The sequence below is a fragment of the Plecotus auritus genome (assembly GCF_963455305.1).
Source record: "Plecotus auritus genome assembly, chromosome: 1".
NCBI classification, from domain to species: domain Eukaryota; kingdom Metazoa; phylum Chordata; class Mammalia; order Chiroptera; family Vespertilionidae; genus Plecotus; species Plecotus auritus.
In genome coordinates this window covers 235,355,931-235,369,577 of record NC_137770.1, presented here as the reverse complement: position 1 = coordinate 235,369,577, position 13,647 = coordinate 235,355,931, and the positions used below count along the sequence as shown (strand labels likewise).

Sequence of the window (13,647 nt, the reverse complement as noted above, 5' to 3'; positions counted from 1 at the left end):
TTGAAATCTTTATTTATTTATTCAACTATCTATTAAGCTCTTCATTTGGAGGTCAAAAATAGTACCTAAAAGTCATCACAACCAAAGCTTGACTTATTATCTTCCCTGCCTTTTTTCCAAAACTTCTCTATGATCAAGTTTTCTACCTCAGAAGCTGACAATATTATCCATTAAATTGTGCTAAATTTGCTACCTTATCCCATTCACCACTGATCTCCAGTGAAAGTCCTGTTAATTTTATCTATCTGTTGAATCCATTTGATTCTCTCTGTCTTCACTTATGCCACCCCAGATGAACCCCCCATCATCTCCCTTGTGATTTATTACAATCATTCCTAAAAGTTCTCTCAGATTCCATTCTTGCTATACTCAAATCTATTCTTCACAGAGGTCACAGTAATCTTCTAAAAATGCAAATTAGCCAAAGTGACTCTCTTGCTTAAACTCCTTCAATGACATTGCTGTTAAGATAAAGATCAAAATCTTTAAAATTTTTAGAAGGACCTACAGTCTCAGCCCTTGCTTTGTGGCTTTCTCCTGATAATTCCTTTTTCTCCTCTTCCAGCTTTTTAGAGATATAATTGACAGATGGCATTGTATAAGTTTAAGGTGTACAATGTGTTGATTTGATATACTTACATATTGAGAAATGATTCCCACTATAGTGTTAGCTAACACCCTCCATCCCTTGCATAATTACCTTTTATTTCTTGTTATGAAAACATTTAAGATCTAGTCTTTTAGCAACTCTCAAGTCTATAATACAAAATTGTTAACTATAATCACCATAGTTCCCCCAAACTTATTCATCTTCAAACTGAAAGTTTGCACCCTTTGAGCAACATCTCCCCATTCCCTCCACCACCAGACCTTGGTAAACATTCTACTCTGTTTCCAAAAGTTTCTAATATTGTTTTTTTAAAGATGTTTTTATTGATTTTTAGAGAGAGAGAGAGGAAGAGAGAGGGAGAGAGAGAAACATCAAAGAGCAAGAAACATCTATTGGCTGCCTCCTGCACACCGCCTACTGGGGATTGAGCCAGCAACCTGGGCATGTGCTCTGGCTGGGAATCTAATCAGCAACCTCTTGGTGCATGGGATGATGCTCAACCGACTGAGTCACACTAGCCAGAGCATTTCTTATATTCTTTATGATCCACTGAACTGTGTTCTTTAAGTTCCTTACATGTGCTGTGAACTTTCCCATGTCTGATCTTTCATTCATGCTTTTCTTTTTCTTGGAATCCTGTTGTCCTTCTTCATCTAGTAAAAAAAAAAAATCTGTCATATTTTTTGTCTGTCTAGCACTTGTTGAATATACTTGCTACATTTGAAGAATATCCAAATTTATGAGTTTTGTCTAGGCCAGCCATGGGCAAACTACGGCCTGTGGGCCGGATCCGGCTGTTCTATCCGGTTCTCTTGCTCTCCACTCCTTTACTTTGAATTTATATTAGTTCACACAAACACTCCATCCATGCCCTCCGGTCCAGTTTAAGAACCCATTGTGGCCCTCGAGTCAAAAAGTTTGCCCACCAGCAAAGGATGACATTCCCTAGGTTTCTTTGGAGCAAGAATACAGATATGTGAGCTAGTCTCTACCAGTCAGACTTATCCTTGTGAGAATTTTATTGGAAAGTGAACAGCTTGAGGAAGGTAGAACCCTTTGTGCTGGTGAGGATGGCAGCAGAGCATCCAGCTTTTGAGAATGACAGTGGTTGTAATGTCCAGTTTCTGGTGCAGAAGTTCTCCAGATGGCAACAACTTGCTCTGAAGGACTTAGTGATCAGTGGGTTATTGGCAGTTAAAGCAGTTTCTTCCACCCACCAGTTCTGTGGCGTGCTTTTGAGCGTGGTTCCTGAAAGGTGTGTTTGAGCTTCGTTCTTCAGCTTGACCCTTTCCTTCTATGCTTCATCAGCCAAGGTCAGCTTCTGTTACAACTAAGAAAGAACTCTGGCTGATTGCAATAGAGAATTCCAGCTAATTTTTGAGCTCTCAGCTCTAGTTTATCCAGGAAACTCTTCCATTCACCCCATCCTCCCATCCTTGCTGACTAAGATGCATCTTCCACTGTAACATGTTGTCAAGACTCAGTAGTGGCATGACTTGGCCTGCAGACTCTGTTGTTATCCAACCTCTCTATGAATCAATTCCCTTTTCTGTAACATGGGGACAATGATCCAATCTGTCTAACTCATGGGGTAACTATCAAGATCAAATGAATGAATGCATGCATACAATGAAACCCTTCAAGTGGTACCTGAATGCTCAATAAATATTAGTGAATATGTTCTTTCTCACAGTTCTCACTTTTTCCTTTCATAATACCTTGCACATGTCATTAAAGGCTCACAGATGGTAATTGGATTATGATATGCATTGGTCATTAAGTTCTTAAGAACAGGGGTTGTGTAGTTTTCCTACCATTATATTCCCAATATGTATGTATTTGATAAATATAGAGTGGCTATTACATAGGGTCCTAGACATCTTGAGTGATGTCGTCCCCACTTCTGACCACTCTGGGGCATAGGAGCTTCAGCAGCACTAGCAGCTTCACCCTCAATTCCTTTTCTTTAATGATTTATTTCTCATGACCCACAGCTGACCCATTCCCACAGAGCAAAACCCTGCCCCAGATGCTACACTTTCCCTTGATGCCTTGATTTCTCTGGTTCTCAGCACTGAGCATTTTATGCTGACTCTGCATCCTCTGAAAGCTGTTGGAAGCCAGATGGGAGGAAGAGATAAAATAGGTCTCATCCATTGCCCTTCCAGACTTTGAGAGAAATAACAACAACAGTAACACAAGTGGTGTATATGGAGTGCTCACCTAGTTCATAGTGAGCTTTATACATATTAATTTATTTAATACCAGCACAATCCGAGAGAGAAGATACTAAGACCTGCATTTTATAGAAGGGGAAAGTAAGTCCCAGAGGAAAATAAAGAAAGGGAGGGAGGGAGAGAGGAAAGAAAGAAGGAAGGAAGAGATGGAGAGAGGGTGAAGGGAGGGAGGAGAGAGAAAGGGAAACGATGGAATCCTTCCTGGTGGAAGGGAGCTTCACTCGCTGAGAACTTAGATTTCCATAAGAACTTCTCTCCTGCAACAGAAGTAATTGTAAAAGTGAAAATGATGGAGTAATTATGATACGGCACTGATCAGCTTTATAATTCAGATAGTTTTATATGATCCCTTTCAACTGCTTGCTATTTGCAGCTTCTTTCCCCCAAAGTCTAATGTAAGTAAAAGGAGCAGTACAGATAATTAAGAAATCTGTACAGCTTGTTTTTGGTTAATTGGCATTTTCATATAAAATATTTAATTTTAGCCTTTGGTTTTCAAAGACACTCTTTTCAGAAAGTCATAGTTTTTGCTATTTGTAGTTCCCATGTGCCAGTGGGGATGATTTTGGCATTTTCACAGATGCTGTCCAGCCACTAGCATTCACCTGGAGTTGGGGGCGGGGGGAGCTTATTCTGCATTTTCTATGTTTAGATCTTCCTGAGGTTGTTTTACTTAATTTTTCTCCAAAGAAAGGGCGAAAATTATTTTTTCCTCCAAACAAACAAACAAAAAAGAATTATCTTACAGGAACTGTTATTCAGTTAAAGCTGCCCTCCAATTTGTAGTGTAGTGCTCTTGTGCATTATAACCAAACTCAGGGAAACATATTTTAAAGTTACTATGCAGAGCAATTGCCAGGAAACCTGCTTCAAACTCTGTCCTGGGAAGGCTTTCTCCAGCTTTGACAGGCCTTGAGAGAGATTCTCATAAGCCATCAGCAAAATCAGGCGGCTGGTTTGGGACTCGAAGTCTAGTTGGCAACTGCTGGTGCATTTATTTCCTAGGGCTGCCTTAACAAATGACTACCAACGTGGTGGTTTAGCACAACATAAGTGTATGAAACATATTCTCTCACAGTTCTGGAAGCCAGAAGTCTGAAATTCAAGCATCTGTAGGATCACTTCCTTCTGGACATTCAGGGGGATTGTGTTCCTTGCCTCTCTCCTAGCTTCTGGGGGCTGCCTTGGTGTCTCTAGGCTAGTAGACTTATCACTCCAGTCTCTGCCTCTGCCTTTGCATTGCTTTTTTCCCTGTGTTCCTTCCTTCTCTTCTTTAATAAGGACACTTGTCATTGGATTGAGGACTCACCATTAACAAGGGTAATCTCATCTTGAAATCCTCACCTTAATTACATTTGTAAAGGCCCTTTTCCCAAATAAGGTTACATTCACAGGCTTCAAGAGGACAAATCTTTGTGTGATCAGTCAACCAACCCATGACATATGATGAGATGAGAGGATTTCTCATAATCTACTGGGATAGGGTTAGGCTTTGACTAAGCAGTGGGATGAAAGGCATTTTGACACTCCCCTCCCCCAACTCTGAGTATTCAGCATCTCCACCTTAGGCTCTCAGGAACCATCCATTTCTGAAAGGTGGTGTGTCTCTTTGCCCAGAGATCCTCTGGCTATGAGGGAGAGGAGCTAAGGGATATTCTTCCACATTTATAAGCCTGAATATTTATGCCACTGGGGTTGCAAATGGTGTTCAAAAAATTGTAGTGGACTATCAGAGTTTATTCTAGATTTAAGAGTCTCAAACTTGATTAAGTATAAAAATCACTCAGGGAGTTTATTAAGGATAAACAGAAATTCTCAGGTCAAAATCTATACTATTAGTTTGGTAGGGCTGCCATAGCAAAGTTCCAGAGAATAGGTGCTTAAACAACATAAATTTATTTTCTTACAGTTCTGGAGGCTGGAAGTCCAAGATCAAGGTATTAGCAGTTTGATTTCTTCTGAGATCTCCTCTTTTGCCTTTGGGATACTCATCTTTTGGTTGTGTCCTCACTATCTTCCCTCTGTGCACATCACACCTGGTATCTCTCTCTCCTGTTATAAGGACACTAGTCATATTGGATTGGGGCTCACCCTCATTTTAGCTTAATCCCCTCTTTAAAGACTTTCTGTTCAAATAAGGTCATATGCTGAGGTACTGAAGGTTGGTGCTTCAATATATGAATTTAGCCCATAACACAACCCAAGAGATTCTCATTTACAAGGTTGGGCTAGTGAACTTTTTAAGCTATGTCCCAGGTAATTGCAAGCGGTTCAAGTGGTCAGAGTCTACACTTTGAGATGTTTTGACATTTGCTTTGACTCTGTGTCTTTATTCCATCCTGATTCTTCCACATCACATATATAGCAATAAATTAATGCAAATGGAAGATACTCCATGACCCTTTGCAGTTACTCCCAAGACCTCTCCTAACTCTGTCTTTGTCTCAAATGTTTCCTTTCTATTTCATTGACTTTTAATCTGAAGTTGTTTTGATCCTGTCTTTTGGATTTATTATGCCATTGACTTAGTTACATACTACTTAAGGATCTTGCCCAGCCGGTGTGGGTAAGATCTTGCATTGACCAAGAAGTCACAGTTTGATTCCTGATCAGGGCACATGCCCAGGTTGCCAGTAGCCCAGTCCCCAGTAGGGGCAGGAGGCCAGCCAATCAATTATTCTATCTAATTGTTGATGTTTCTATCTCTCTTTCCCTCTCTCTTCCTCTCTAAAATCAATAATATATATGTTATCTTGACTCACTCCCACTCTATTAGTTTGTCCACATCTGAGATAGGATTTGCTGCTCAAGAGCTAATCCCCAGAATGCACCAGCTCAGCTAACATCATACAGGTTTGAGAACTTGAACTCCTAAAACTCAGTGCTTTGGGGAAGGTCTCACGATCTCACCTCAGGATCACATCTGGGAAGTCAGGCCATGACTTGAATATGTCACTCTGGAGAAAAAAAGGTATCTGTCAACTGACATAAAGACCCTTGCTTTCAGATGTATATAGTCTGTTTATATCTGTCCCTTCACCCTTAAAGTCACATTTCTCAGACTGAATGTTGACTTTGTGACTCCTTTTCCCCTTTTACACAGTCCCATATTTTTATGTAAAACCAATTTCTACTTTATCAAAATGTTTGGGTTGGGGGAGAGAACACATCAGAGTATGTTTTTCTTCTGGATTCTGCATTCTCCTAAGGGGTTGCCAGAGAGGAAAGTCGCAGAAGCCCACCATGGGCAAGTTATTGTGCTGGGTCCATGCTATCACACTCAATCCTTACAGCATGAGAAATGACAGGTCTCTTTCACCTGTATAACTGCAACCACTGGGATTCAAACCCAAGCATGCAGATCCCAAATCTTCCACATCACTTTGTTTTTTGGCTAATCTTCACCCAAGGATATTTTTTCCATTGATTAATAGAGAGAGTGGAAGAGAGGGAGGAAGGGAGGAAGGGAGGAAGGAAGGAAAAAAGAGAGAGAAAGAGAGAAACATTGATGGAAGAGAGACACATCCATTGATTGCCTTCTGCATGCGCCCTGGAACAGGGGCAGGGATGGAACTGGCAACTGAGGTACATACCCTTGACCAGGAATCGAACCCATGACCCATTGGTCATGGGGTCAATGCTCTAACTACTGAACAAAACCAGCCAGGGCCGACACATCACTTTTTTATGGCTCCTGAACCTTGGTGATGTTTCAAGTTGGTCTCTATGATTTAAACTAATAACTGAGATCTTTGTGGGTTTGTTTCTGTTGTCTGTTAATTCTGGTAATTTTTTAATGCCATCATTTTTTCCATGTCTGTCTGGTTATATTTGATAATGGGTGATAATTACTCTTAAAATATTTATAACAATTGGAGGTTTAGGATTTAGGTATATCCCTTCAGAAAAAAAATTAAATAAATATCTTCCAGGCACTTGGGGTGCTACCAGTCTGGAATCACCTCAATTCAACATCCAAACTTGATGGTCTCTGAATCATCAGCTGACTCGAGTCTTTCCAATGACTGGATTGCTTCTGGCTCACCCTTCTCCTACTAGTTTAGTCCTTGAGGATCTGAGTTTTCTGGTTGTGGGGTTGCATACTAGATTTTTGACATGGTGTGGCTCTGTGCTTTGACACCTATGCTCGCCCTAGAAAATAGAAAAGGTTCTGATTTCCTAAGACTGGAAAATTCCATCAGGCAAACATAGCTGCCAGGTCTACCAACCTCAATGCCCACTTTCTGCTTTGGCTTGGTAATTCCCTACTAAACTGGCAGCTTTCCATTGTTTTGAAGATTTGTCTTTAAATTTTTCTAGTCCATGTTTACTTGTTTTCATTGGAAGAGTTTGCTCAAATAATGCAGCCTGAAACAGAAACATAGACGCTGTATTTTTTCTTCTTGCTTCTTCCGGGGTTTTATCTCGCTCATTTTTCTCCTGGGAGGTCTGCTGCCTTTTACATGGTCCTGAACCTCTCCACTGGTTCTTGTCACGGCAGCTTGGGTCTGTGGCTTAGCAGTTTGTTTGATAGCTTCATAGTTCTGCCACATTCATGGATATCTTCTGTAAGTCCCAGGCGATCTCAAAAACAAGGCTACATCTGTTTGTAACCAGGGGGGATATAAATCCCTGAGACCAAATGCCCAATTTTTAGCCTGTAATGTGACAAACACAGACATGATCACAGCACTTCATAAACCAGTAAGCTGAGAAGATTCTGCCCAGTACCATGAAACAATGCGCTTCTAAATCAGGTTGTGTGTGTGTGTGTGTGTGTGTGTGTGTGTGTGTGTGTAGTAAAGAATGCAGTTTTGCCCAGAGAGCAAATTAGCCTTTGACCTCAGCTTCTGGGAAGAAATCTATGTCTTACCTGACAGAAAGTCCTTGTTAGGGTGGAGCTGGTCACCCCAGAAAGACCCATCATGTGATGGAGGGTGGGAACTTTGAGTCCCTCAGTGCCCCTTAATCTGGGAACCAAGTTCATCTACATTGGCCATCAGTCAACCAAGCATGACAATGCAATGAATCCCAAATAAACGGTCTGGAGACTGAAGCTCAGGTGGGCTTCCCTGGTTAGCGCCACCCTGTGTGCATTGTCACAGGCCCACAGCAGGAGGGTAACTGGTCCTCTCTCCCAGGGCGGAAGACAAGGGACATTCATGTTTGGAACCCCTCAGACACTGCCCTGAGTGCCTCTTTCTTTGGTTGATGTTAACCTGTATCCCTCTCTATAATAAACCATAACTGTGAGAATACTAAGTTTCAGTGGGTCCTTGTAGCAAATTATTGAAACTGAGAGTGGTTTGGGGAAACCTTTGAACTTGCATTTGGTGTGAAAAGTTTGGGCAGTCTAGTGAGGGACTCTGCCCTCAACCTTTTCAATTTGGCAGACACTGGGTATTATATATATGCTAGAGGCCTGATGCATGAAATTTATGCAAGAGTAGGCCTTCCTTCCCCCAGCTGTCGGCACTGGCTTCCCTCTGGCACCTGGGACCCAGGCTTCCCTCCGGCCTCCAGCATGCATCCGGGATGCAGCCCTAGTCTGGAAGGTCCTCCAGAAGGACATCTGGTCTAATTAGCATATTACGCTTTTATTTATTATAGATGTGTGTGTGTGTGCGTGCGTGTGTGTGTGTATGTGTGTGAGATGCAATACTGACTCAGGCTATAACATATGAGCAAGATTAGATACTTTTCTCTTTGTGTCTTTATAGTCAACCTGCTATGAGACCTTTCCACTGGCCTATTAGTCCCAAACCAACTCTGACTCCATGGGGAGTGTCACTTTCATCCCAGTGTGCTTTGCACCCACCCACAGTTCCTGTAAGTCCCTGTTTACTTTGCCTCAAACTCTGGTTAAAGAAAGAAAGGGAGCCCTAACCGGTTTGGCTCAGTGGATAGAGTGCCAGCCTGTGGACTGGAAGGTCCCAGGTTCGATTCCGGTCAAGGGCACGTACCTTGGTTGCAGGCACATCCCCAGTAGGGGGTGTACAGGAGGCAGCTGATCAATGTTTCTCTCTCATCGATGTTTCTAACTCTCTATCCCTCTCCCTTCCTCTCTGTAAAAAATCAATAAAATACATTTAAAAAAAAAAGAAAAAGAAAAAAAGGGAACCCACATAAGTGTTTTTTTCCCCCGCTAAGATGTGGACCCTCATAAATCATAGTGACAAGAAAGGCGATGACGGTCTCTTTCTGTTCTTGAGATTGGACCAGGAGAGGCGCGCAGGTTCCAGCACGCTTTTGTAATTTGTCCCAGTGGTGGTGCAGCGCAAAGGAATCCGCAGCAGGCCAGCTCCTCGGCCCTAACTAAGTAATTCTCTACTTGAATGTTCCTGCAGCGAAAACGCAGAGCCATCCACCAGTGTCACTCAGCCCGTTTAGTACCTGCTGCGGAACTCCTGGCAGTTAACAATGAAATTGTCCAGATTTCCTTTTTGTTCCCTTCCAAGCAGGCAGGGCACCATTTTTTAGGCCCCTGTTTAGCACATGAATCAGTCCTTTTGTATTTGATCAGTGGGACTGCGCATGTTTTCAGAAACTGTCTGGCTTGGTAGCCAGCAGGCGTGCTTGCTGGGCAGTAGTTCTGCAAAGGAGAGAAAGGAAATATGCAGATCCTCACATGTCGCCGATGGGATTACAAGGCAGTGAAAAGAGGTGGTTGTTTTCTGTCCTGATATTTGCCTTTGGTTGTTTGAATTCTTAGGGATATACCATCCAGAACTTGTTAGTTTTTGTTTTGTTTTGTTTTTTTTTTAATTATTTTTAAGAAGAGGTATTTTGCAGGTTGTGGTGACAGAGAGGGGAGGAGACTCACATGGCAGTATGGACAAGGAGGAGGAGAGGGAATATCGAGTCAATGCATATTCCTGCAAAGCTGGATGTGCTGAATGTTATATGTTTCTTCTTCCAACAATACTTCATAAGAGCCAGTCGAGCTTGGCTTCATGTCTGCCCCGAGGCCATTCATAAGTAAAGCACTTCTCATGCCTCCATGCGAAAAAGGTACAGGGGTTATGCATCGATGAACCTGTCAGCAGCTTTTTGTCTATGGAATATCCACAGTAAAACAATAAAATTCTGAGTAGATTTGGAAACCATCACAGATGTAGTTGTATGTGCTTATAAGAGACCTGGAAAATACAGATTTACACCAAAGGAAAAATTGGAGGGTGGGTCTTGCTTTTCCGAAGCTGGAGGAGTCTCTTTGGTTGAAAGCAGTCCCCAATACAATGAAAATTTGACTTGTTACATGAAAGTCCATTTTCACCCAACTTATTGTAGGATATGTCTATCTTAGAAAGTAAACTTCCCTTTTAAGTTTAGTTTTTACATTGAGAATTGGATAAGAGTGTACCCTATAGATATGGTTCATTATTTTCATTTACAAAAATGCTCAAAGGAAAGATCTATACCACCTCCGAGTTTATCAATCTAAAAATACTAATAAAAATGAGCTAAGTTCTGTGACTAAAGTGATGGACTCAGTGTAAAACTGCTTAGAGAATTCTCTACATGTTGGTATCTTCCTATGGAGTCCATAGGTGGGCTTTGGGGCATCCACGAATGAAATTACATAGAATGCTGTGTTTGTGCACATGTATATTGGCGGGGTGGGGGTTTCATTGCTTTGGCTCTTAGAGGGTTTAAGCACCACTCTGAGTTTAGATGTGGAGCAAAGGAGATGGCATAGCATTTTTGTGCCTACATAGTCTAGGCAACAGGCACAGCCAGCGTTGTGTGCTGGCCTCTTTCATTTTTGGAGGTTCTATTTCCAGAATTATAAGACATGTCTCCATTTGATCACAAGGTAAGTGTTGGCTTCCTTGCTCATGTTATTATGACCTCTTTCATTTACCTGTGGGCTTTCTGGATTATCTGGAAGCTATACTTAGATGCTGGGCAGGGCCTTTACTGAATATAATTCTAGGTACCAGGAAGAAACTCAGTTGTGTGTGTGTTTCCTTGTGTCTGAAAAGTAGTAGTCATTGACGAGATGTGTATTGAGTAAAGTAATCCTATATAACAAAGAGGTAATATGCAAATTAACCCTCACGCCCTCACAAGATGGCTGCCTATGATCAGGCCAACAGGGGGGTTAGTGAGGGATGACCAAATGACTGAACCAGCAGGCTGCGTGGGGCAACCAGGCCAGCAGCAGGGGGCAGTTAGGGGTGACCAGGTCGGCGGGGGGGGGGGGGCAATTAGGGGCAATCAGGTCAGCACGCAGAGGCAGTGGGGGGCAATCAGGCCAGTGGGGGGAACAGTTAGGGGTGACCAGGCAGGCAGGCAGGTGAGTGATTAGGAGCCAGTGGTCAAGGATTGTGAGAGGGATGCCCGACTGCTGGTTTAGGCTGGGATCAGGCCTAAAGAGGCAGTCAGACATCCCCCAAGGGGTCCCAGATTGGAGAGGGTACAGGTTGGGCTGAGGGGACCCCTCCCTGTGCATAAATTTTGTGCACCGGGCCTCTAGTCCTATATAATAAAAGGGTAATATGCAAATTGACCCTAACAGCAGAACGATCAGAAACGACCCATCATTATGACATGCACTGACCACCAGGGGGAAGATGCTCAATGCAGGTACTGCCCCCTGGTAATCAGTGCACATCCACAGGGGGAGTGCTGCTTAGCCAGAAGCCAGCTCATGGATGACCAGCACAGTTGCAGTGGTGGGAGCCTCTCCCACCTTTGCAGCAGCGCTAAGGATGTCCGACTAACAGGCCCTGGGAGCAGGCCTAAGCCGTTAGTCGGACATCCCTCAAGGGCTCCTGGGTTGCCAGAGGGGTGTCTGACTGCTAGCTTAGGCCCAATTCCCCATGGAGCGGGCCTACGCCATCAGTTGGATATCCCCTGAGGGGTCCTGGACTGCGAGAGGGCAGAGGTCAGGCTGAAGGACCCCTTGAGTGCACGAATTTTCGTGCTCCAGTCCTTTAGTGAATAAATAGAACAACTGTCTAAATGAATAAATAATCCACTAATTATAACAATACTAGAGGCCCAATGCATGAAGATTCATGCAAGAATGGGCTTCCCTTCCCCTGGCTGCCAGCAGCGCCTTTACTCTGGCCCGAGCCACCTTTCTGCTCTGGCCTAGAGCCTCCTTTCTGCCTTTCCATGCTGCCCAGAGGCCTGGAGTGGCTGGGGTGGTGCGGAACACCTGTGTTCTGCCCTGTCCCCAGCTGCTCGGTGCCTGTGTATGCAAATTAGCCCGCCATCTTTGTTGGGTTAATTTGCATACTCACTCCTGCTTGGCTGGTGGATGTCATGAAGGTATGGTCAATTAGCATGTTACTCTTTTATTGGGTAGATGTAACTTCACTTCTTCAATGAAGTCCCTGCTCCATTAAACCAGTAAATCAGAAAAGGGGATTGAGAGGCTGGTTCTCTTCCCTTTGTGACATCCTGCGCTAGGAAGATGCCCACACTGGTCATCAGTGATTTTTGTCTGCATTCTCATCAAACCTTCCTAGAAATGTTTCCTAGTAATAGTTCCCTCCTTTTCTTTTGAATTTCAGCTATCCAGCTTGATAAAGTCAACCTTCAATTGTATTGCGCATGGTCTCTTCTGGACAACTTTGAATGGAACCAGGGTTACAGCATACGGTTTGGTTTCTTCCACGTTGATTTTGAAGACCCAGCTAGACCTAGAGTCCCTTACATGTCAGCCAAGGAGTATGCCAAGGTCATTAGAAACAATGGCTTAGAGGGACATCTATAGAAAAGATGTCTGGGTGGTATCACCCGGAGAAGAGGCCTCTGTATTTGCAAAGGAATCTGCTTTGGGGATCCCTCAGACAATTTCACATTGCCTTTGTAACCCACAGGTCCTCTTTCCTCTCTGTGCATTTGGATCAATGGGGCTTTTAGAAAAAGAGAATAGAAAAATACTGAAATTTTTATATTAAGAAATCAGAGAGACTTAGAAACTTCTATGTAAATTCTTTAACATTTTTCTAGAAAAAAATAATGCAATATTTATTATTGATTTGCAACTCTAATAGCTGACCATTTATTATAAAAATACTTGTTCATGAGTCTATTTTTTTCTGGTTACATAAGCTATGGTTTTCTATTAGGTCTATATTTTTCCTACTGTTTAATCTAGTGTAAGAAAATCAAAATTAAAAGGTAGTCACATAATATAGTTATGCATTCTACTCACCAAAGGGATTAATTGATAACCTATTTAATAAAATGGTTGTGTTGATATATTTGGCATGTATTTTTTCTATGTAGAAACAAGTACATCTTTCTCTTGCCTGATGAACTTTTGAAAAATAATAAATCAATCAAACAAATTAGACTATGAATGCCAGAAACAGTATTTAAGTGCTGATGTTTAGCAGAAACTGGATTCCTACTCCAAGGTGACACCAATTGATGACATCTGTGAACACATACATGAGCTGATTGACCTCGAGTATAAGCGGAGGAGGGAATGAGTCACCACATTGGTAGTTGAAATGTCATATACGTATGGGCTTGAGTGGAGTTGGGCCCTTTACTGAGCTTCTTTGGTAATAGATTTGGGCTCCCTCAGGACTCCATGTTTCCAGTCCAGCGGACTCCTCACCTAGCTGGAATTTGGACTCTCACATCCTTGTTTAAGTAGTAATTACCAAACATTCATTTGGATATCAGGCTCAAAACTAAGAGGTAAGTATTACTACCCCATTTTGCAGAATGAGAACTGAGACCACACTGATGTGCATCGTCCTGAAGTCAAATAAGTGCATGTTTACTGGACCCAGCACTTCTTTGGCTTCAGCGCTATGCTCTTTCCAGCACACC

General features: G+C 42.6%; 1 protein-coding gene across 2 annotated transcripts in view; it reads left to right on the top strand.

The window, feature by feature from the left end:
• LOC308233430 (cytosolic beta-glucosidase) overlaps positions 1-13,066 on the top strand; it is a gene marked incomplete at its 3' end in the record, with an annotated part of 109,582 nt that extends 96,516 nt beyond the window's left edge. Inside the window, exon 5 of one of the 2 annotated variants that reach the window (XM_080640367.1) lies at positions 12,372-13,066. In XM_080640367.1, the coding sequence (XP_080496493.1) occupies positions 12,372-12,574 (203 nt within the window). The remainder of the gene's footprint in view (positions 1-12,371) is intronic. The other variant, XM_080640368.1, reaches the window with a different exon arrangement.
• Between the last annotated feature and the right edge of the window lie 581 nt (positions 13,067-13,647).